Here is a 25,593-nt window from a genome sequence, read left to right as displayed (position 1 = left end):
TTTCCACGGACATGTGTCCCTGTCTGAGAAGGGTTGCATGGAGCACAATTTGGAAACTACTGATTTAGTCCAAGCTCCCTGCTCTTACAGATGTAAGATGTATATTGATGTATATATTGATGGACTGCAGCTTATTCCAGGAGCCAGCAGAATAGAAAGTGCTTGGTCACACACTTAGAAGAGTAGAAGAAATAAGGTAAAGGAAAACTATCAGAATAGAATTTAAGACATATGAATATCATGAGCTCTGGAAAGAATGATGTAGCCCCATAAAACAAGGTCTTGGCTTGAACACCTGCATACCCTATGACCTGGCAGTTCCACTCCTAGGAATATACCAAACAATAATGCCTACATATGTTCACCAAAAGACATACACAAGACTGTTAATAGCAACACTATTCTTTGTGACCTCCAATTGAAAATCGCTCAAATATCCCTCAATGGTAAAATGGATAAGGAAATTGTGATACATTCACACAGTGGCACAGAACGACTTGGATTTATCTTAAACACAACTCAAAGTGAAAGAAGAAAGGAAAATCGTTTATGCTATGTGATTATATTAAGATAAGTTCCCACTGGGGATCAAAGTATTCTGTTGTGTTCGGTGCCAGGATAGTAGTTTTCCTGGGGTGGGGGGGAGGTGGAGGTACATCGGACGTAGCCTCAGGTTTCTCAGTCTCAGCACTGCTGACATTTTGGGCCGAAATTTCTTTGTTGTAGGTGGCTGTCCTGTGCAATGTCGGATGTTAACAGCATCCCTGGTGTCTGTCCACTAGATGACAATAGCAGCCACCCTCATTGTGACAACCATAAATGTCTCGACACTGCCAAATGCCCTCCTGCCATATCCCAAATGCCTCTCTTCTGCTAGATACTCAATACTTACTGAAGGAATGAATGAGGCGAGAACCATTTAGTATAATATAGATGTGTAAAATAATTTTTATTGCAAGAGATCCTGCTGCCCTTTTTCAATCTTAAAGGCAAGTACCAGTTTCATCCATTAAAGATTCTTCAAAGGCCAAAAGTAGTATTCATTCAGAAAAAAAAAAGAAATGATTTAATTGAACAAAAAAATTAGGTCAAACTAAAACCAAATATTATTATGCAAATAAAACTGTTAGTAGTAGCAGTTTACAAAGTCAGAGTGCCTAACCTGAAATTTTAATACAAAGGTTTAAAAAATGCAATTTAAGAAAAGAATTCGAAATGATACAATTTCATTAGAATGTTAGTTTTGATAGTCACTGCATCATTTATATGGATTTTAACCCAATAGCCTAATATTCTTTGAAAGAAAAGCACAGCTTAAGCCTTTAATGCAATCTGTCAAATGTGAATTGGACTGTTCAAAGAATTCTGGTCTCTCCCTAGGTTTATATTCAAGTCATTGATTGTATGTAAGCTATGAATTCTAAACCTAAAATTATAATGTGCTTTAATCCTTTCTCTAGCAAGTTCAAATACATACCCCACAAGGTAACACCAATCGTGCCTTCAAAATTCTTTTTTGTAGTGAAGCATTTTTAGTCCAAGACTCTGATTGGATCTTTTTCCTTCCCCTGAGCTTTTAGTTCTTTTCCCCACTACCCCAATCTCCAAAAGCCCATAGTTAATGTTACAATTGTGCTAGCCCCACGCCCAACAATTAGAGCCTCCTTTTCCACATTTCCACTTACGTTTGTAGGACAAATTTTTTTTTTTAAAGTGTCCATTTCGAATATCCTGTGGAGTCATTAGATTGGATACTGAACCTTCCTTGATAAGGGAGCCATGTTCAATTTCAAATCCCTTTGACTCCTTTGGCTGTTTTTTAAAAAAATAGTTTGCAAACTCTTTATGGACAGATGATGTTTCAGTTTTCTGTCACCACCCAACAAATGAAATGGCTTAAGAAAATAGTTTCTTATCTCATGATGCTGTGGGTTGATGGGGCTCATTCACATGGTTCTCACTGCTGTCACTCCTGTGGCTTCAGTTCAGTCGACTGCTAGAGCAGGAGCTGGATAAAGACTTGTTTGGACTGGCTATCCAAGGTGGCTTTTTCATACCTGTGTTGTCACTGGACTTAGACAGCTGACACCACTGTGTCTGACCAGGCCAGTTTCTCCCTCCCCACGCTGCTTCTGCACAGGGCTAGCTTCCTCACAACATGGTGATGGTGGGGTTGCTGAGCTTCTCTGACAGCTGGCTTCTCATAGAGTGAATGTTCCAAGATACCCCTGTGGACATTGCAGGGCTTCTGGGATTCTTCTAATCAAGGCCTGGAAGTCATGCACTGTCACTTCCATAATAGTCTATTTGTCAAAAGTACGTCACAGAACTAGTCCAGATTCAGTGGGAGAAGACTACACAAAGTTATGTGAGTCCTCAAAAGCATGGTTCATTGAGGACCGTCTTTGGAGCCTCCGTACAGATGGGAAAAGATAAACAGTATGATTATGCAGTTGTTCAGGGTGAACCCTTTAACATAGTACTTAATAAGAATCTTTCCTTAAATTCTCTTCACTGTTGCTTTGGGTACCAAACTTGTTCTCACTTCAAACCTGTTGTTCAGTCACTAAGTCATGTCCAACTCTTTTACGACCCTATGTACTGTAGCCCGCCAGACTCCTCTTTCCTTGGGATTTCTCAGACAAGAATACTGGAAGTGAAGTCGCTTAGCTGTGTCCAACTCTTTGCAACCCCATGGACCATAGCCCACCAGACTCCTCTGTCCATGGGATTTTCCAGGCAATAGTACTGGAGTGGATTGCCATTTCCTTCTCCAGGGGATCTTCCCAACCCAGGGATTGAACCCGGGTCTCCAGCATTGTAGACAGACACTTTACTGTCTAAGCCACCCAACCCAGCGATTGCACCCGAGTCTCCTGCATTGGCAGCCAGATTCTTTACCACTGACCCACCAGGGAAGCCCCTCAGATCTGTTAGTATTTGCTTAGTATATTTCGGTGCTCTGATATTGGGTGCATATATTGGGTTGGCCAAAAAGTTCGCTTGGATTTTTCCATTACATCTTATGGAAAAACCCAAGAGAAGTTTTTAGCCAACCCAATATGTTTATGATTATTATGTCTTCTTAATGAATTGATCCTGTTTATCATTATAGTGATTTTTTTTGTTACCTTTTTAGCCTTATAGCCTATTTTGTCTGATATGAGTATATTACTGTGCTGTTTTGGTTTCTGTTTACGTGGAATATCATTCTCCATTCCTTTTCTTTGAGCCTATGTGCATCCTTAAAGCTGAAGTTCATCTCTTGCAGGCAGCATATGGTTGTGTCAGCAATATCACCCCTCATTCAAGGAGAAAATGGTAGTGAGAGAGATTGTAGAATTGGTAGAAGGCAAGCCAGTGCTCCTGGACAAGTGAATTCTGACCCATCCCCTCTGTCTTTGCTGCCCTGATAACTATGGTGGCTTCATTATGCCTGTTTCCTTTCTCCGCATCCCTTGAACCTTAGTAATAAAATGACAGGTAATCCGGTTCTTCCTCTTTGCAGTTACTGAAGTAAAGGCAATGTGCAGCAACAGTGGGGAGTGTTGATGTTTCATGAAGTCCATGACAGATCACACTTAATGTGTTGACCCTGTTTGCATGCTTGATTGTTAGCTGTTTCCACCCTCTCCAGCTAATGGCTTCGGCACCTGTTAGGAACTGATATAGTGGATAATTGCAGTCTCTGTTGAGAATGGTAGAAAGGTCAACTGGATGAAGCATTAAACCTCCATTTCAAGTAGTCCTGTGGTGACTTTTCTGAAATGGAGGGACAGTGTTATTTCCTCCAGCTTTGCAGCAACTGACTTTATATTATGACTAGTCATCAGAAATCTCTTGTTTTTTTTTTCATATCTCCAGGTTCAGGTAAGAAGAGAAAATACTGGGTTAGCCATAAAGTTTGTTCAGATTTTTCCATAAGATGGTACAGATTAACCCGAACAAGCTTTTCAGCCAACACCTAGGATTGCGATATTCTTCTGAGTAAAGCATCATTGGAGAAATACTGTTTATCTGTTCTTCTTTCCATAAAGAGTGACTATCCACCAGCAGAGAGTTTAAGGGCTGAGATGCACTAGCTAGCTGAAAAGGATATTTTTCTATCTTCTTTGAAAAACTCTGAAGTTCAACAAGAAGAAAGACTTATGTGTACTTAGAAGTGAGAGTTCAAACACCATTTCACTGTGCCTTACCACCTTTCTTTCCAAATAAAAATACTGCCTATCAGTCTTTTGAATTATGTTAAGATGTGATTTTACAGTTCACAAAATCTTTCATATATTGCCCTAAATTACCTCTTTATTTTTCCTTTTAAAAGCCTAACTTTTCAGCCTTCATGAATTGATTCCTGACTTCTACTGGAGAAGTTGAAAATCATATTGTTCACTTGTTTAGATCCTTTAAAAAAAAAAAACAAGACTCCTCCTGAATTTTGACATGGAATATATTCTTTATATTTTAGTTTGTTTTGTTTTTGCTTCATTTTATTCTGTTTTCCCAATCTTTGAGGAAATCTCATTGCTCTTCACACGTAAATTCATGTTGATCTCTGTATTAGTTAAGGAAATCTGTTTATTCAGTCTATGAGGGAAATATACAATAGTGCATGCCAATGTGATTATATACTGCAGTATTAAGATCATGTAGGTATCAAGTGGGAAAGTCAAAGAAAGGTGTCAAGCTATTCTGCTCTAAGGGAAAACAAACAAAAACTTTAGCTTCATTTTTGAAAGGGATTTTAATACCGAAAACCTCATTAGAATCTGAGATTCTTCACTTACTGCAACAGAATCCCATCCAGTGAAATTTTAAAATGGGTTGTGATGCCAAAGAATGACGTGTAACCACTGACGTTGGGTGTCCCAAACATGTTTCAAGGGATTTTCCATCAAAAAAAATCTAAGAAAAGACTTTTGTTAAAAGAATGAAAAGAGAGGAATAAAACGGAAATTTTATAGGAGTGTTTTAGGGTAGATTAGACTATATTTTCCTATGCAGGTCAGCACTGTGATATAGGGATTAAAGTGGTGTTTTTCACAAATTCAATCATTTAAAAAAATATTGGCACTCTAATTTGAAATTAATCTTTAAGAGTAGAAAATTCGCTTGGCATTCAGTATGAAATTGTACTTCTCTAAATGTGCTCCTAACTGGATTTGTTTCAAGTCCCTAGCTGTTTTAAGCCTTCATAAAAAGAAATTATCTGATTACTTGAATGAGCCATTTTTCATTCCAAATTCTAATTTGTCTGTTGTGGCTATTTTTAAACGGCTTTGATCTTCTTTATTTTCTCCTAGGATCTTAGGGTTAGGAATTCTAAGGAATTCAAAACATTATGGAGTTCTTGTCTGGCAGATTATAATTAAATAATTATAGGTGAGAGAAAACAGACTAAAAACACATCCCTAGTTCTAATGATAAATAACATATTGGAATATTTTATTTTAATTGAGACAGCATCATTTACTCATTAAGTGGTAAAATTAAAATCAATATAGGATATGTTTCAGATGAGTAAAAGGGAATTACTATAGACACAGAATTTAAATGCTGTAAATATAATAGACATATTTTGGAAAATGGTTTCCATTTTCAAATTAATAATGTATACTGAGCAGTGCTTCTTTCTGACATGCTTGACAGGAAAATATTCTGTGTAAGGTGAAGTCATACATGGACACTACCTTTGAGACACTTACAGATTAATTGGTTGTGAATCTTTCTTTGTTGGTATTGCAGACAGAATCTTAGATGGCCCCATGGATGATCCCTGTCTCTCAATGTTCTCAATTTTGTGTATTTCCCTCTCTTTTAATGTGGGTGGGACCTGTGATTTGCTTCTTGCCAAAAAAATATGGCAAAGGTGCTGGAATTTCACATCTGTGATTCTGTTACATAAAATTATACCTTCCGTTTTGCCAAAGGATTCTGTCTCCTTTTCCTTTGCTGATTTGATGAAGCAAGTTGCCATGTTGAGGAGGCCCATGTAACGAGGACCTAACGGTGACTTACAGCCAACTGCCAGCAGGAATTGAGGCCCTTGGTCCAACAATCCCAAAAGAAACTATTTAATCCTGCCAAAAACTGTAAAAAGTCTACCTGGAATTGGATCTTTCCCAGTGGAGCTTTCAGATGAGACCTTAGCCCTGGGCAGCACTTGATGGCAGTCTCATCAGAGAACTTGGATAAAATGACCAAGTTAATTCATACTCATATGTCTGACTCATAGAAACTGTAAGATAATAAATGTGTGTTGTTTTAAGCTGCTAAGTTTATGGTAAGTTGTTATGCAGCACAAAATAACTACTGAAGCTGGCTTCTGTGATAGGACAGAATACTGATCCACATCATAATGCCCAGATCCTGTGGCTCTGCAGAAGTGATTCAGTTAAGGTTGGAGCTGTTTTTCCTGAATTATCTAGGTGGACCCAATGTAATCACAAAGGCCCTTATAGGTGAATGAATAAGGCAGGAGACTCAAGGAGAAATTGGAAGATGCTACATTGCTGTTTTTGAAAATGGAGGAAGAGGCCATGAACCAAAGAATATAGGAAGCCTCCAGAATCTGGAAAAGCTTCCAGAATGAATGCAGCCCTATTAACACCTTGATTTTAGCCTAGTGAGGCCCATTTCAGACTTTTAACCTCCAGACTTGTAAGATAACCAATTTGTGCTGTTTTAAGCCACTAATTTATTACAGCAGCAATAGGAAGCTAATGCAGTCTATGCTTATTCTGTTAGCATCTAACATGAATAATGAGTCCTTCCCCAGGGGTTTGTCTGCTCCTAACAGACTGTACTGGAGCTGTGAATATTTTTTTCTTTTTCTGGAAATGAACAAATTACAAATACAGTGCCAGTGAGCATTGCTCTAGGGAAAATGAGCATCTTTTCCACAGCCTCGTGGGCCCATTCATTCTCCCCCACCCTACCACATCAGACCCCTCATTCTTGCACTTACCATTTTATTGTTTCTTCTTCAGATTTTAAGCACTCACTGTCTTAGTTAAGGACTATTTGGATTCAAATAATCTGATCTATTCAAGTCAGTTTTAAATAAAGTAAACTTGGGAGTAAATGTAGCAGTTAGGTCTCAGGATAAAATTGTAAAGCAACTGTTCTTTTCCCTCTTTGCCTGTTCAGAACAGCTCTCTAGGGGCAGGTCTTCATTCAAATCTCAGGCAGGTCCACAAATATATTAAGCATGTTCAGAAAATTTCTCCAGTCATTTGAATACTTATAATCACAACAACTCTTACTCTGTCATCAATATGTTCATTTGTCACATGATAGTCAAAACTGCCAATGCCACAAAATTTCTCCCTTGCCCCTATTTCTAACCTGAGAAGCCTGCACTGTGTTAAGTTCCCCAAGATTCTTCTCCAGCTTTGGCACCTTCCACATTGAAATGAGGACAGGACAGTGAGGTAAAAAGCAGGAAATTCTCACTGTTTTGACACCAAGGTAATCCAGTATTGGCTTCCTCTATCCATGGAAGATCATGACAGTTGACTTATGGGTACCTGTGCAGATTTCTAGAATGTTTCTCTGTTGGGTTGTTCCAACTGCAGGTCCCTTGAATCAGAGAGTACCCAGTGACTGGCTGTGTCCAACACTCCTTAGCTTCTACATCTTTCCAATAAGGCCCTCTTGCCCTGGAAGAAGCTCAGTTGAGCACTGCCTTTATTAAATGACCCCAGGGCACCATATCTACTGTCTTCCAGATATCATCACAGGAATTGCACACTTAGAGTCTGTCTCTGTGGAAGGGTAATAATCTTTCAAACATAGCCTCTGCTCTTTGGCCATGTGCTGCTTGCACTGGCCTTTCCCTGTTACCTTTGTTTCAGTTAAGTCATGATTAATACCCCAAGATGAAAAAGGGTCCAAAACTCTGGTTTTACTCTCTCCTTTGAAAGTATATAACACACTGTTTTGGCACCTAGGGGTGACTGGCATCAGGCCTCAGCTGAACCTGCCTCAATCATTGTGGCATTCTCTAATATATGAACACATGTGACTTCCATCTTTTTTTCCTTCTAGGATTAGAATCCTAAGGGACACAAAGCACTATGGAGTTAATTCTTTTTGTCTGGCAGGTGATAATTAAGTACTTACAGATGAGTGAAATGAAAAATAAAAGCCCATTGCCAGAACTGACAACAGATATCATACTGAGATATTTGACTTTGGTCATTTTATTGATGTAAAATGATGAACAACCAGCCCTCAGGAATGGTGGGAACTAGGCCTGCTCAGGGGACCCTGGCATCTGTAACCTTTCCTCTTATTCAGTCATGATTGTGACTCAGCTTCCAGCTCTTTGTCTGTATCTCTTAGTTCTGATTCTGGAGAGAGGACATCCAGTGGCCTCATTCTAACACTTGGGTCCAATCAGCTGTGCCCCCAGGATATGTTCTGAGCCCATTGCCTACTGCTAAGGGCTCTGGGGACAGCCTTGGGTAGAGCAGGCCAAGCAGGATCAACAGGTACACACCACGGCTACCACACTCTGATTCTTCCTGCCACATCATTACATGACACTCGGCCCCCACACCACATGCCCACCCTCCTAGAGATGGACGCCCACCTTGCCTCCAGTGTTTCACGTCCATGCGTCCCCTGACTGGGAACGTCCTCATCCACTTTCCCTCAGAGGCTAGTGGGAGGATTTCCTTGGGATATGAACCAGAGTGGAATGGCTCGGTCCTAGTGCTGTGAGGCTGCAGTTTGCCTAGGTGTGCCAGACTCTCCCCAAAACTGCTCCACGAGGCTCCATGGCCACCAGCCATGCACTGTCATTTGTCTCATTCACCAAATTCTCCTTTGATTACGCTGTTGCTCTATTATTCCATCTAATGGGAACACGGTCTTGCCACTCCAGTTAGTGGGGCTTTCTGTCAACCCTTGGCAACTAGGAATTGATGGGATCAGACAGGCCTCTCCCACCATCAACATCATCCTAAATGTTCTGATTCTTCATCCAGTTCTTGAGTTCTAGTCCTCTTTTTCCTCCCCATTGATTTCTCTTCTTCCCCACCCACACTCCCTCCATCAGGGCCCAGCCGCCACCACTCCTGTGCAAATCACATGGTCTTCCCCAGGCAATGGGCTTATAGTGAGGGGTTGAAAAGTACTTAACGCTAGAAATGCAATTTGTCATAACTTCTCCAAAGGAACAGCACCGCAATAGATCCCCTTCTCTTGAATCATTTGGGCAGGACGTCACAAAAGCAGGTAATTAATTACCACCTAAACTATAGAAAAAGTCAGCCCCTTCTCAACAAAATGGCAACTGACCTTTCTCCTACTCAGTATAAAAAAGGAACAAAGGAAGGAAGAAAAACTATTGCAACCTATAATAAGATTTTTCCTCAAGGGGTCAAGTTATTTGAAAGGTTTGGGTTACTTGGGGGAAATTAAATAAACCATGACATTGTGTTACGTTGTCCTGCTCTTTGGTACACAGTGTTCACTATGGTGACCAATATTTCCCAATGAGTGCCCTTCTGAAATGTTTATCGGCTCAAGATCCTAGGCATTGTTAACTTGGCCTTAGAAAGCCACACAGCATGGGAAGTCACATTTGCTGGGATCCTGTTTTTACATAAGAAACCTACAATGACATTTTTCTTTTCCTGATGCTGACCCTAAGAAGATAATGATGTTCAGTGAATTGATAGCATTTTTAAAAATCTATCCCCTTCCAGAAAATTGCACAGACATTTTAAGCAGCTAAAGGAAAGTCGGAAGGGGAGAATCAATTTTGAGAGACTCAGTTGATGCTTTTAAAATCCGACCTTCCTTCAGCGAGTTTTATTTTAGGGCCCTGCTGTTCAGTGTTGCAGATTATATCACCCAATATAAATCGAACAGGAGGCTTTCCACTGGGTAAACATTTGATTCTGGTTTTCTCTGTGGTCTGAAAGCTCACTTCTGAGCCTTTTGAATCTCTGCCCTGGAACATTCGCCAACATCACACATTTTGTTTCAAAAGAGCACCATCACCGGTAGAGCCCAGGCTCTGTGCAAGTCATAAATACTTTTTTTCCTCTCTCTTACAGAAGCTGCAAAGAGTCGATACTCCTCACTGTTATTCAGCCTTACCCTGTAAGTGTCCTGTGAGTAAAAGTGCCTGTGTGTGTTCTCAGATTTCCAGTCTCCTCCTCCCACTCCACTCCAGGGAATAACAGCAGAGAGAAATAGCATGCATTCATAGTACCAGTTCCAAAATCTTGATTATATGTATTTTGTACTCTGATAGAAACCCTTCATTGGAGAGAAAAGAAAGTGATGCATTTCCCAAATATCTTGGAAATCAGCTTTTCAGTCCTATGTGCCTCTCACATCTGGAAATGACACAAAACTCAAGAATTTCCTTGTGATTCTTTTAAGTTTCCAGGTTGAGAATCACAAGTCTAAAGGGAATATCTAATTGTAAGAAGTTAAAGCATGATTATTTTCCTTATCCCCATCTAAATAATTTGGTGGGACTTTAAAGTTGAGAAATAACTGGAATATGCTGATTGCTGATATATGACCCTGGGAAGCAGATGATCAAGGTTGTGGGAGTAATTCCAGTGAGAAATAATTGTGATCTGAAGTAGAGTAATGATGGGAAGAGGTGGATGGATTTGAAAATATCTTGGACTTACACCTGATGGGCCTTAGTAAGTGGTTAGGACCAGTACGAAATTTAAAAAAGTATAAAATAATAAAGATATCATTCAAAACAACTATTTACAATAGCTAGGACATGAAAGCAACCTAGATGTCCATCGACAGGTGAGTGGATAAAGAAGCAGTGGTACATATACACAATGGAACATTACTCAGCCATATAAAGAAACACAGTTGAGTCAGTTCTAATGAGGTGGATGAATCTAGAGCCTATTATACAGAGTGAAGTAAGTCAGAAAGAGAAAAACAAATAGTATATATTAACACATATATATGGTATCTAGCAATGGAGGCTCAGACAGAAAGAACAGACTGTGGACATGGGGTAGCGGGGAAGCAGAGGGTGGGATGAGTGTGGAGAGTAGCATGGAAACACACACACTACCATATGTAAAATAGATGAGCCAGCGGGAATTTGCTATATGACTCAGGGAGCTCAAACCAGGGCTCTGTGACAACCTAGAGGGGTGAGATGATGTGGGAGGTGGGAGGGAAGTTCAAGAGGGAGGGGATATATGTATACCTATGGCTGATTCAAATTGCTGTATGGCAGAAACCAACACAATCTTGTAAAGCAATTATCTTTCAATTAAAAATAAATAAACTTTTAAATATATATATAATTAATAACAAAGAATAATAATAATTTGGTGCAGATGTTGGACAGTTCAGTAGGTTGTCAGAAGGGTGGAGGATGATTAAAATTGTACTGCCTTGAGTTCCCATAATTTTTTTTAAAACAACTTTATCATGGTGTAATTTGCATATCACAAACTTCATCCATTGTAAGTATATAATTCCGTGATCTTTATAAAGTTTATTGAGGTATGCAACTGTCACCACTACACCCCTATCCAGTCTGAGAACACGTGTATCACCCCAACAGGATTCCTTATTCCCATTTACAGTGAATCCCTTTTCCTACCCTTAATCCTGAGCAGCCACTGGTTAACTATTTATTTATTTCTATAGATTTACCATTGCTTGTGAATTTTACACATGGGCAGTGAACTAAAAAATACCAAGTCCAATTCCTTCAGATTTTTTTCCCCAAATGTTTGTTGTGTGGCCTTCAGGTAGAACAGCAGAAATTCCAACCTGCTTATACTTCTTTTTTCTTCCCCATAAAGATTTCTACATCAGTTCAAAGGCTCTGGTATTTGCCAGTCTCCATCTTCTGACGAAATTCTTCATCTCCCCTGTCATAAAATTTTCTTCCTAAGCACTATAGGCTAGGCATTTTAGGCAGGAAAAAATATGTACTCAAGTTTGTAGTAAGATCACGAGACATTAAGGTATGCCATGGGGGAACATTGCTACATATATTAAAATTTAATATTGAGTGTTACTTTTAGTACCAACTGTTTGACACAACTAGATACACACACACAGACACACACACACACAGACACACAGACACACAGACACACACACACACGGATTTGAAATCTAAGGAGACAGTACGATGTAAAAGCACCAAAATTTGAGATCTAGCTCCCAACAGTATAACAGGTGACTCCCACAGCTGCTCCAATCCCAGTTTCCTCATCTGTGTGAGGAGAGGGTCAGATGGCATCCCATCCAAGGGCCTTTCACATCCACTACCTCATGACCTGGTGATTCCTTCCTTAGAAAGTACAGCTCATCTGTCTTCAGATTATTTCATTTAAACCAGTAGTCACTCACACCTACTTCAGATCTATCCACTCTTCTTCATTTCTCTGCAGTGAACAGATACATTTTGGTAAAGCCAATGTAAATGTCTGTCATATGGAAGTGATTGACCAACCAGAAATTCCTGGTAATACTTTAAGTTTACATTGTCTTTCCTGAATTCTCTCTCCCTACTTTATAATCCATTAGCAATGCAAGATCAGAACTATTGTACTCCAAACCACGTTATTTTTCCAACATGGGATAGCACTTTACCCAGCACAGTAAGCCTAGAGGAGTTTTGCGTATAAGTTAAGGGTTTTGTCTTATGGCTTTGCTTGCTGGTTTTGCCTTTTCAGTCTGCATGACTTGTTATTCATATCAATACTCACTACTATTCGTGAATCATGAAACTTACTTTTAACAGATAATCTGGAATTTTCTGGGAGTTCAGTTGGCTTCTGCTGTTGTGCTATATTAACATTCAGGAGTGTTGCTTGTTCTTACGGCCAGAGGTTGCACCTTTCAGAGTCACTTGCTCCTGGCCAGTTATTGTAGATGCATGCTCAACTTTGACTTTCCTCTGACCAACCCTCCTTCCTCCTGAAATGCTCCTCACATACTCTACCTGCCACCTCCTCAGCCTCACCAAATCCTTCTTACCTTTCAAGTCTCAGTACAGATTCTGCATGCTACCTCAGAGTTTCTCAACATCAGCATTGTTGGGCTGGAGAATTCTCTGTTGGGAGGTGTGTCTAGCAGCAGCCCTGACCTCTACCGACTGAATGCCAGTAGCATGCTGTCCCAAGTGGTCACAACCAAAAATATCCCTGGGGACCAAAATCACCCCTATTTGGGAATCAATGTGTCACCTAAAGCCTTCTCTTTTTGATCCAGTCCAAAGTGGCTTTTTCCTCCTCTGAACCGAAAGAATTGAAACCTTAAAGTTACTTAAATAGATACATCAAATGAAGAGAGGAGTGCAAATGAGAAAAGAGACTGTAGATTTTTACTTTTATTTTTGTGTTTGGATTTTCCTGCAAGCAAATGGCTTTAAAAAAAAAAAAAAAGATTTTATGTATTTGCTAAACATTTTCTTGGCAACCAAAATTGACAGAAATGAAGGACTCACTAGACCAAAAGAAAGTCAATTAATTCTGCTTTTATTACAGACAAGAGAAATTAGCATTTCAATTTCTTTGCAACTTATTGGTCAGCAGTTTTTATGTTGTATTTCTTCTGCATAATAAGATCCAGTCAAGACAGAGAGCCAGTGTTTACACCTTTTGGCACACTCCATGTGTTCCCAGGACACCCCAACATGACCCAGCCATAGCAATCAACCTCCAATGAGGCTCAGGTCAATGGGGTCTGGGAGAAAACTCAGGATTCCCAAAATTATTTGATGAGAAATAATTCTTAATGGGTTTTGCCTTCTTATTCTAAGTATTATGGGGGCCTCAGTAGCCACCATTTTTACCTTATTTCTTAGAGAAAAATCATGGAAGAGCAGAAGGAAATGCAGAAGCAGAAAAATATGTGCTGGCAATACTTTTCTTCAAAGACACCCAGAGTAAACATTTTGCCTTATTTACTTCCAGTCTATCAGTTCAGTTCAGTCGCTCAGTCGTGTCCGACTCTTTGTGACCCCATGAATCGCAGTTGATATCATATGTACATTTTTATTCTGCTTTGTTTACTTAGTATATCAAGCATTTTCCTGTGTCATCAAGGTTTCTATATAAGCATTATATATAGTCTGTAAAACACTACATTGAACCAAGATCCTTAACCAGCATCCATCATTAGGCCCACTGTCTCTCATATATTTCTATTATAAATAAATCCGCAAAGAACATCTTTGTGTGTAAATCTTTATCTGTATTTAGTAACATTTCCTCAGGATTGAATTTTAGAAGAGGAATATTTGGGTTACTTCTGGATTTTATTTGTTTTCTTCTGACACACCATCTTATTCCTTTATACTGTTACCATTTTTAATTCCAGATCTTTCTTGGCCAGCTGCTCCCTTCTTTCCTTTCCATAGTTTCCAAGTCTAGAACTTTCAGAGCATCCCAATCCAACATTACCTGAGACAGTGAGTATTTAAACAGTCTGTGTAATCTCCCCTCACATAACCCCAGATCATTTGGATTGGGCTAAGTTACTCTCATTTCTGGCATCCCTATGCTACCATGTTTCACCTTCCCTCTAGGCCAAAGACTTGAGAGATCTACTTGTCTGCCTCTCACTTCCTGTCTACCTTCTACTGTGTTCCACATGCCTGAGCGAGGCTACACACCTCCTCATGGAAGCTCCTCTCTAGTAGATGCTATCAGGACCCAGAACATATCCCCTTGGCATGTGAGCATGCTGGCCCAATTTCCAACTGAAAGCACCAGGGATTCTTTGCCTGTGGGCCCTTTCACCACAGGGCCATGCTCCTGGAGCAGGCCAGTGTGCTCTATGAGCACTCCACTAGGAATTCTCACTCCCAGAAGAGCAGCCACCTCTCATCACTGATTAACAGGAGCTGGTAGATAAATACCCCAGTTCCCTCTTTCTTCAGTCAACTTCGAGGCATGTAACCTGCCTTGTTTCTCAGACCTTCCCAGCATGGTTCAACTCCAGTTGCTGACCGTGGTGCCTGACTAAACAATGAATGCTTAGTTGGCTTCCTCACCTTCCCCTGCTCACCTGCCCATGCTTCCTAGGAGCATCTCCCAAATCAGCTATCATCTTATGAATTCTGGTCCTAGGGTCTGCTTGGAAGAACTCCAGTCACCCAGTGATAACTGTAAGCTAGTTAATCTTTGCTATACAAGTAGTACTTTAGAGCTACAGGAATGCAAGTTCAAGACCTTACACTTCAGCTTCAGAAAATTTATCTTATATAATTTTATTTCAAACTAAGTCCTAGTGACTTAGAACATCTAAGAACATCGGAAGAATGTCAGCTATCTATCATGGCCATCTTTGCAACAGGGAATTTGAAAAGAGGTGCAGGGGTTGATTAGAGGCCTTTTAATCGTAAAATTAATTAACAGCAAGAAAATATAATTATTCTAAATAGTAATTATTTGTCATTTCCACCACAGGATATGAAGTGCTTTTGATCAGCACCTCCTGGTCAGCATGTGGCCAGGAATTAATTCATCAGGTTTTTGGGTGGTGCACATTGTATATTTTTTAGCCAGAGAGAAATGCCTCAGTTAAAACTGTAGTCATGACTAGTTTACATACCTCATGTACCAGAAGTAACTCTAGTCAGTGGAAGAAATCATTACTTTATTGATTCAAATTCAATAACCTTCAGACTTGAAGAGCTTATGTTTTTATTGTCAAAAAGTAATTTTTAGAATGTGTATCTATTATATGAAATAGTCACAAATCCAGAACAACAACAAAATACAACTTGTGTAGATTCTTGGACTTTTATCCCAAGTCTATTGACTTCAAAATACGTATAAAGTAACATTTACCTTGGCTATCTAGTTTCTTTTCTGGTTTTCCTAAGTTACCAGGATTGTTACTAGGGCATGGGAAACTTTGGGTTGGCCAAAAAGTTCGTTCAATATTTTTCATAAGCTGTTATGGAAAACCCGATCAAACTTTTTGGCCAACCCAATAAATTCAGGAATGGATCTCCAAGAGGTAGACATGCATTAGCTATGAAACAACCTTCCCCTTCTTGACCAATTCTGCTCTAAGGGGCCACTTTTAAGGGCAATAACCTTATGTACTTCCATAGGACCATCACTGCATTCTAAGATTATGCAGCAAATGAGATGTGTGGAAAACTACATTCTGTTAAATATACTTTTAATTGAGGCAAGGAATTATGTAGAACATTTTAGAAAAATGAGGTAAAATATTACATTTAGAAATTCAGATACATAATGGAATAAACCTCAGCATCTGGCGCATGGAACACATGTGAAATACATCATTCCCAAACAATGCTGAGAAAGTGGGGTGTTCCCACATTCAAATATCTCATCTAATTAGCAATGCCTGTTCTGGGTAGCTTTATTACAGCCGCTTCACTGGAGCTAAACACATTGTGCCAGTGTAAATATCCCCTGCTTAAAATCATTACTGGAAAATAATGTTTTCCCTTTAGCTAAAAAATGGCATATCAAAACTAAATGAACTCACTACTATATGATTTGTTCGTTCATTATGACTAAGCTTGGCCTGTAATTATGGTACCAAAGAGAACACCTCTGTACCACGACTTCAGCTTTGCAGTAGGACTTTTAAGTCACATTGAGTATGCTCAAAGCTATTCTTTTTAGGAGCAGCCATTCAGAGATTATTTTGCAGGGTGGCAGGTGTGTTTCACTTCGTTTTGTTTTTAAAGGGCAGCCATTCCCTTTAACATCTTGCATAAATGGGGGAATTGAAATTCTGGAGGCCAAACCATCCATCCATACCGCCCTTAAGATACAGGGGAACTTTTGAAATAACAGAATTTTCTCAGCATTAAGGCAGACTCCACCCAGGAATACACATACACATTTTATAATGAGTTTTTCCAACAATGATTTTGTTTTATTATCACAAAAAAAGCACATAACATAAATTTTCCACATTTGAGTGTACAGTTCTGTGGCATCGAGTACATTCACAATCTTGCGCACCCATTGACACTCTGGAATTCCAGGGCATTTTCATCATTCCAAAAGGAAACCCCATAGCCATTAAACAGTCACTCCTCATTCTCCCCACCCTCTCAGCCTCTGGCAACCACTAATCTGCTTTCTGTCTCTGGATTTTCTTATTCTGAACATTTCATGTAAGTGGAATCAAATCATAAAATATGCGGCATTTTGTGTCTGGTTTCTTTCACTTACCATGATGTTTTCAAGGTTCATTCATGTTGTAGCATGTATCAGAATTTCATGCTTTTTGTAGCTGAATAGTATTCCATTGTATGGATGTTGTTTCCTTGCTAAGTTGTGTCCAACTCTGCAACCCCATGGACTGTTGCCTGCCAGGCTTCTCTGTCCATGGGATTTCCCATGCAAGATTACTCAGTGGGTTGCCATTTCCTCCTTCAGGGGATCTTCCCAAGTCTGCTGCATTGGTAGTCGAATTCTTTACCACTTAGCCCCAGGGAAGCCCATTGTATGGATAGACCACACCTAACTTATCCATTCCAATATATTGTTTTTAAATTGATCTCAAGTATACTTGTGTTTGAAAAAGATGGAAATCTTTTTTTTTTTTCATTTTATTTGAAATTCAAAATATGGGATACTCTTAACTGGCTTTCGTGCTTTGAGATGATTGCAGTACACAGGAGGTTGAGCCTCCATTGATTCTAGAGTTAATTGCTAGAATTCTTTACACAACATCCTCAATCTCTTAGAACTGTATAGTATGAAGAACGTTAGATTGAACCACGTGGTATATCCAGTATTTGCAATTGTAGGATTTTAAAATTGCAATTGTATGATTCAGGCTAACTATTTACCTCTATATTAGGTTCAATAGAGAATGCAGAATAAACAGGTGGTACTTGCAATGTGGTAGACACCTACCATGTGAATTCCCTTCCCCTTGGGCTTCATGAAAACTGTGCAAAGAGGCTACTTTTCAGATGAAGTCCATTTCCCAAGATCATATCCTCTGAGCAGGTTTTCTCATTGTCCTTTGCATTTCTGAGGGGCGACAACTGAATCTCTCAGCCCCTCTTTCCAACGAAAGACAAAGGGCCTATAAGGGGAGGCAGAACATGAAGTTGACTTTCTATTTTTTATAATTATTTCTTATTTATTTATTTTATTGAAGTATAATCGACTTACAATGTTGTGTTAGTAATTACTGCTGTAAAGCAAAGTGATTTAGTTGACTTTCAATCCTAAATCAAGGCCTCTTTGCTACCTTGCCCAGTAAGATTATAGGATCACAGGTTACCAACAAGAGGCTGAAGCTCAAGTTTTGGACTCATAAAGTGTGGCATCTTTCATATGTGTGTGTGTACCCTTTCCTGTTCACGGTCCCATATGCCCTTAATATGCCCTAAATAACAATGAGATTATCAGTTATTTTAGAACTGTCAGTGGCTCTTCTCCACTGTGTTAAAATAGATTATTAATGATCAACTTGTTATAAACTGAACATGAGATTTGGCCACCCCCTCACCTTCTATTGATACATTGCCCTCAAAGCTCTGTATTGAAGGCAGGATTTACATACTTCCATGACTGTCATTTTAAAAGATCCTTGGAAATGTGCTCTGGAAGAACATGGCATATGCTGTTTATAGTTCTGGTCTGGTGGCTAAATCAAACTTATTACTTGATGAGCATGACAGGGTTTTGATTGCATCCATCATTCATATTTAGTCTTTGAATTGGGCATGTACCAAACCCTTTTGAGCAAAAATGTTAAATATCTAGGAAGATAAAGATAGAAAACAACTCTTACCAGGTTGACCTTATGTTACCAATAATCAGATCTTTCTTTTTTCTAGTCTCCCAAATCAGCATTTATTAGCGCTGCAAAAAAGGCAAGATTAAAGTCCAATCCAGTCAAAGTACGGTTCTCCGAGGAGGTCATCATCAATGGCCAAGTGTCGGTGAGTTGACAGTCACCTACTGGTGACTCACAGAGAGCCAATTGCCCCACTGGAATGATCAGTTCAAAATCGGTTGTTGGCTTTCACGGGGTATTGAATCTCAAGATTGTAAAGGGATTGAGAGATCACCAGGTTGTGCCTGCTGTGTTCCTCCTCCTTCGTTTTTTTAAAAAGATCTATTTATTTTATTTTATTCTTTATTTTGTGTTTTGGCTGTGCTGGGTCTTCGTTGCAGCACATGGGCTTTCTCTAATTGACGTGTGAGGGCTTCTCATTGTGGTGCCTTCTTTAGCTGGGAAGCATGAGCTGTAGGCCAGAGGGCTTCAGGAGTCACAGACTATGGGCTCAGTAGTTGTGGTCCCTGGGCTTAATTGTTCCTCAGCATGCAGAATCTTCCTGAACCAAAGATTGAACCAGTGTCCCCTGTGTTGCAAGGCGGATTCCTTTTATTTTTTTAATTGTGTAAGGTGGATTCTTAACCAAACCCAGAATACATAATAGTCCATTATTTCCTTGAATGTTTCTAGGCTTAGGGACCTCACTACTTTGCAAAGGAATTCATTTGATTTGAGATCTCTGACCTCGCCTCCTGTTGAGTAGACTATGCCCCTTTGAAACTTTCACGTACTTCTCCCCATTCTGCCAACTAAGCATTCTTCCATGTGACAGCCCTTTCTATATTCTGAGAAGGGTTTCCTCTAAGTTTTTCTTATCCAAAATAAAATGTCTCTATTATTTCAAATAATCAAGAGGGAAAGAAGTTAAAATGATGGAAAAGTCTCCTGTATTCAACCAGGACTGAGGAAATACTGCTCAGATCTCCATCAATAAGTCTTGATAGGAATCATGGCTACTCAGGCACATAATTGATCTTCAAAATGAATAATGCAACTATCAATGGCATGCTTATTTTCAGTTTTCTCCCCCAAAATAGAGCCTAGTGTTTTTAGTTTTTAGAAAGCTACCCTCCAGGGCACTCATATTTTTTGGACCTTTGAAGTGCCAGCTTTTGGTGTTGAGGTTTTGTTGTTTAAGTAAACTCACAGGGATAAAATGTCATCCATGATATACTTGCTATGGGCCACAGACTCTTCCCTGAGGGTGGTCCTGGATGTGAATTTGAAGATATAAGCCTTCAGATCCTTGGCAAGGCACTCATGGTGCAAGTGTCTTCTTGCCAAAACTTGCTGCCCTGCGTCTGTTCCGCTTGGACATAGGATATAGGACAGCTCTGGGGGTCGATCATCTCCTTCATCCACCATGGACTAACCACAGGCTTGAACATGGCAGGGACGTTCAGTCTCTTGTCTGCTGCTCAGCCTTGTGACTGGCTTCCTTTCCAGTCTCCTCTTCCTCTTCTGAGTCATTGTGTGGCCTTCCTTTTAGACATGGAGCCTCACTCACTCAATGAATAAGGCAGCAGGAAAGTCATGTGTGAAACCCACAGGAGTAGAGAGGAGGAGAGGGGAGTCAGAGAAAAAAACAGGAAGTGAAAGGCCAAAGCCTGTTTCAGGCATACCTGGAAACTGAATTCTCATGGACCAACTGATGGACGTTAGCAAATCTGTGGCCATCTGGTCTCCATTTCCTCATCTATAACACAAGGAACTTATGCTTTCATGATTGCTGGCTTTCCCTCCATTCCTAAGACTTCTTGACCAACCACATGTTTGTGGAACTTACCCATGTTGGCTTCTTATTCCGCATTTCATCCCTCCCTATTTCCAGTTAAAGAGAATTCAAAGAAACACATTTCTTTTGTTTACTTTTGTTTGTGTTTCAAGTATCTCTTTTGACTTATTTTTAAGTTATCTGTTTGTTACAGTGTTTTATTCTTTTAACACAGTAACCTGTTCCTCATATATCCCTTGGAGTTTAAGGAACATGCCACTCATTCATGTCTGACTTTTTGTGACCTCCAGGGGATCTTCCCTGCCCAGGGATCAAACCCAGGTCTCCAGCATTGCAGGCAGATTCTTTACCAGCTGACCCACCAGGGAAGCCCAAGGAACATGTCTAAGTGGCTTAAAAATCACTTCACAAAATTACTTTCAACTTGAAGCTTATTAATGTTTATGATTTGCCATCATGACTCCTGCCAACAGGCATCACATGAAACAATATCATTTCTGGTCCTGATTCTGCTCAAGACATGTTGCTATGCTAAAATCTGGCCTTGTGGTCCCAAACATTTGCTTTAATTACAAAGGAATTATTTCTGTTATTGTGCTTTCCAGTGGGAGGCCTTGATTTAAATTAATTTAAAATAAAGCCTCATCTGATAGGAAAAGGTCTTTCAGTTGAATCAACTGAGTTATCTGTAGCTAGAGGAGAAGATTTTTGCTATAAACAACTGAACTCAGATATCACCAGAGGGATAGTTTGGTTGGCCTTAGAAAGTTTGATTTTTTTTCTTTTTTATGTTGTGATTACAATAAATTGCTGCTGCCACAAGGGGCAGAATCCTAATTCGACTGACATGTAACTCTTTTTTTGTTTGTTTGTTTGTTAAATAGGAAACTGTTAAGGATAATTCACTTCTTTTTATGCCAAATGTCCTGAAAGTCTATCTGGAAAATGGGCAAACCAAATCATTTCGCTTTGACTCCAGCACCTCCATAAAGGTAAGAGGACCCACTGAACTCTGTACCTGGAGACTACCAGGTATCACATGAAAGTCCCACTGTGAGTTTTGTGTAGGCAGCTTCATTTAGAATTATCTGTTTATATCTGAGATTGTCTTGGTTGTTTCCAAATACAGTAGTGTGTGAATACTTAAATACAGACCCAAACAAAAGATTTAAATGAAGAAGGTTCTGCTCTGTGTTGCAAACCAATATAATATGCTATCAGTCATGAAATACGAGAACTAGTCATTTTAATGCAACTGAAAATTAATTAAAATAGTGTGACTGTCACCAAGAAGCCTTGGCACCCTGCCCAAAGCCAGCATGATTTCTCAGCCATGTCAGCCACAGAGAAGATTAAGATGTTAGCTGTTAATTAAATGCCTGCTACTTTAGTGTCCAGCAAAAATAAGGGATAGAATAATGTAAAGATAACATTTACTTTGAATTGCTGTAACCAATTTCATGAAAACGATACATAAAAAGGCAGAAGTGAGTCGTGCTTTTAAGGCAGGTGTGAAAAGAGGAGTCACAGAGCAATCCTCTTATTTCAGAACCACAGGTGAATTCTCCCTAATGGGGATTATTACAAAGCATATGGATTCTTTTCCCCCATGTTTCCTTCCTGGGGGAAAAAAGTGCATATTCACTATTTTATTGAGCAGAAGTGTGTTCAGAAATTGATTCCTCCCTAATGTTCCATCAGCCTAAATTAGGCTTTCTTCAAATGACACAATAAAAAAGATTTTATTGAGGTAAAAATAAAAAGTACCTAGTGATGAGCTGTATCATAATGTATCAAGAGAATATACACTTTGTATTAAAAATGTCTATCAATAGTCAGCCTCTAATTCTCATTATTTTTTTTTAATTAATCAGCATAGACCTTATGAGTGGAATCACTTCTGCCAAGGCCAACTTGCCATGCGTTCTTATTGCTATGCTACCACAAGCAGCTTGTTCTGAATTGCTTTAAATAGGTAGTGATTTAGCAGGTAATAGAGCAGACAATATTAGATTGATGATGGAGCATTTAAATCACCCTTAAATCATTGCAGATGAAATATTAACTTCCTTTGTATAAGACTGCTAATTTTAAGTGGTGATGACTGAAAAAGTCCTTTTCCTTTTTTTCCTTCTCAAAATCAATTTATGGGGAGATGTGACTCCAATTATTGATCAAGTAACTTAGAGGTCAGCAAACTTTTCCTGAAAAGGACCACAGAGTGAATATTTTAAGCTCTGTGGGCCAGCTGTTCTCTGCTGCAACTACTTGACTCAGTTGTTGTGCCATGAAAGCAGTCAGAGACAGGTAGGTTCAGAAGGTCACTCAAAGGACTTACAGAATGCAGCCAGTTGGTATACTCACAGTTACAGTTTATTACAGCGGAAGCCTATACATAAGAATCAACAAGGGGAGAAGGTGCCCAGGGCAGCAGAGAGCAGCCAGAGAGCTCGCAGCCATACTCCCCCAATGAAGTTGTGCCAGCAATGCTTATTTCTCCCGGCACTGACCTATGACAACACGCACAGAGTTCTGCCAACCGGGGAAGCTTGCCCAAGCCTTGATGGTCAGAAATTTTATTGGGGATTGGCCACTTAAACACAGCTGCCCACCTGTGTAGCTGACCTTAGTACCCTGACCCTCCAGAGATAAGCTGATAGCACATGACTCAAGGCCCCCACCATAAATCCCATTTATAAATCCCATACCCATAAATCCCCACCATAAATCCCATAGACTATCCATTATAGCCCAAGACTCCCCAATGAACAAAAACACCCCTACCAAGCAGGACCTGCCAAGAGCTTAAAAGTTACCTCCCAAGAGCCAGGGGCAAAGAAGCAAACCTTTCTTTAGTCAAGACTAATCTTTTACTACACAGATAATAATATGTAAATAAATGGCCATGGCCAGATTTGAAATGAAAGGTCCAGGCTCTAGTTTGAAGACCCCTGACCTAACTCCAAAGAGATACTCCCTTTGATACTGTGTCTTGTTCTATGATACCAACTGGTCAGAAAAGCTCCTTGCCATTGGACCCCTTACCCATCTGAAGATATGGGTGAAGATTTGAATGCATTTCTTAACTGAAATAAATCTAAATTTAAAAGAGAGCCCTAAAAAAAGAGAGAGAGAGCCCTGTTGTTAATTCCTTCCGGCCTCTTTATTATAGGAAGCCACCCCAGACGAAGTTTGATTTCCCTGAGAATGGCAGATGACAGTGAGAAGATGGGGAGCAATGTGAAGAATTCACATCAAATTAAAGTTATCTTAGCTTGTGCCTAATAGCCTTATTATCACAATAGATGCAGACTGGTAGGCATAAAATGGAAATAGTATAGGTATGAAAGGGATATGACACTGTTTAAGAAAAATTGCCAAAATTCTTGCTTACAGATTTACAATAGGGTAATGTTATTGCTATCACATGTCCTTCCGGGTGATTCAGGAAAATGTTTTATAAAGGATGTGTTGCCACACAGAGGCTGGTTTTGTTTTTTTCTGAGGCTTGAACAAAAATTCTGAAAGAGAATCCCTTTATGAAATTCAGTATTAGTCATGGAATTTTTGTTGAATGATTTTTTTTTCCTGGTGAGTAGTTATGGGGATCTTTGTTTTAAAGGACCCTGAGGAAATTTAAAAAGATCCACAGAGAAAAATCAAAACCTCAAAAAAGATCAATTAAAAAAAATTTTTTTCTCTATGGCAGGGTTTCTCTCTCTTGACATTGGCGATACTTTGGATCAAATAATTCCTTTCATGCTAATAGCATCCCCAACCCCAGTGTGACAACCAAAAGTATCTCCAGATATTGCCAAATGTTGCTGTGGAGCAAAATTTCTCTGGGTGGAAAACCACTGCTCTATGGGATTTTCAGCATCTGAGTATTAATTATATTTGAAGAGAGATCATTTACTAGTTTTCAAGTACATGAAAAAGTAATGGTTGATGACATTTGTTTGCATTGCAGTACACTTGTGCTTGTGTATAGAACACCTTTCTGATCATAAGTGTTTAATCATATAAAGGATTACTGACACAGCTTGTTCATTCTACCCTCCTCAGAGATTTAAAATAGAAGCTGATATACGTATATTGTTACATCGATGAAAATAATAAACAATCAAAAATCGGAATAGAAAACAGTTTTATTTGAGGCAAACTGAGGACTATAGACCTGAAGCCAGCTTCCCAGAATGCTTTAGGAAAATCATGGTTTTCAGCACAGTTTTATATCTTGTCAGAAAAAAAGAACATTAAACAGGTCAGCAATACATTGCTTCAGGATTTCAAAACAAACCCAGACCAGCATGTACACAACAAGTCAATCTGGCCTTGGCACCCAGGTAGGGAGTCCTATCATCAAAGAAAGACCAGCATTGGCATCCCAGGAAAGGATACATTTCATCTTTATTTTTAACCTGGGAATTCATGACTTCTGGTCAATGGGCCCTTTACTTTAATAATTAAAGCAGGTGCACAATGTTTGATAGGCCACAGACAGACTGTTCGAGTTAGCAAAATTCAGGTTAACTCATGCATAAGTTGGAATGACTTCCCAAGACCTCATTATGTGAAAATTTCTTTTATCAACTTGATACCCTAACTGTGTGCCAAGCAGTGCTGTAATCAGTGCTGTCTATGTATGAACTCGTATAGTCCTGCTATCTGTTCTGCGGCAGGTATCTTTATGATCCCTGGTTGACAGACAGGGACACTAAGGTACCTCAAAGTGAAGTAACCGGCCCTAAGCTGCCAGCGGATACAGAAGAGAGCCAGGGTAGAAACCCGACTGTTTGCAGAACCCGTTTCCTTACCACCCATTTCCTTACCACCACCATGTGCGCTTACAGAGGGGTTGGCAAGCTTTTTCTTTTTTCTGTAAAGAGCCAGATAGATAGCAGATATTTTGGGCTTCCCAGGCCGCACAGTCTCCGTTGCCACCAGTTTCAGGTCTGCCCAGGCAGAGCACGAAAGCAGCCCATACATAAAGAGATGAGTGAGACTGGGTTCCAACAAAACTTATTTTATAGAAACAG

The 25,593-nt window shown here is 39.6% G+C and overlaps 1 protein-coding gene across 1 annotated transcript in view; it reads left to right on the top strand.

Annotated features, from left to right (window-relative positions):
• The window catches only part of FRMPD4 (FERM and PDZ domain containing 4), an 847,051-nt gene that overhangs the window by 786,431 nt on the left and 35,027 nt on the right, over nt 1-25,593 (top strand). Inside the window, exons 9-11 of the mRNA XM_025277011.3 lie at nt 10,068-10,113; nt 18,818-18,922; nt 21,439-21,546. Coding sequence (XP_025132796.3) covers nt 10,068-10,113; nt 18,818-18,922; nt 21,439-21,546 — 259 coding nt within the window. The remainder of the gene's footprint in view (nt 1-10,067; nt 10,114-18,817; nt 18,923-21,438; nt 21,547-25,593) is intronic.

The sequence above is a fragment of the Bubalus bubalis genome, chromosome X (genome assembly GCF_019923935.1).
Source record: "Bubalus bubalis isolate 160015118507 breed Murrah chromosome X, NDDB_SH_1, whole genome shotgun sequence".
Lineage (NCBI taxonomy): Eukaryota > Metazoa > Chordata > Mammalia > Artiodactyla > Bovidae > Bubalus > Bubalus bubalis.
Note: the sequence above shows the minus strand (reverse complement) of the source record. Positions and strands in the feature narration are given on the sequence as shown.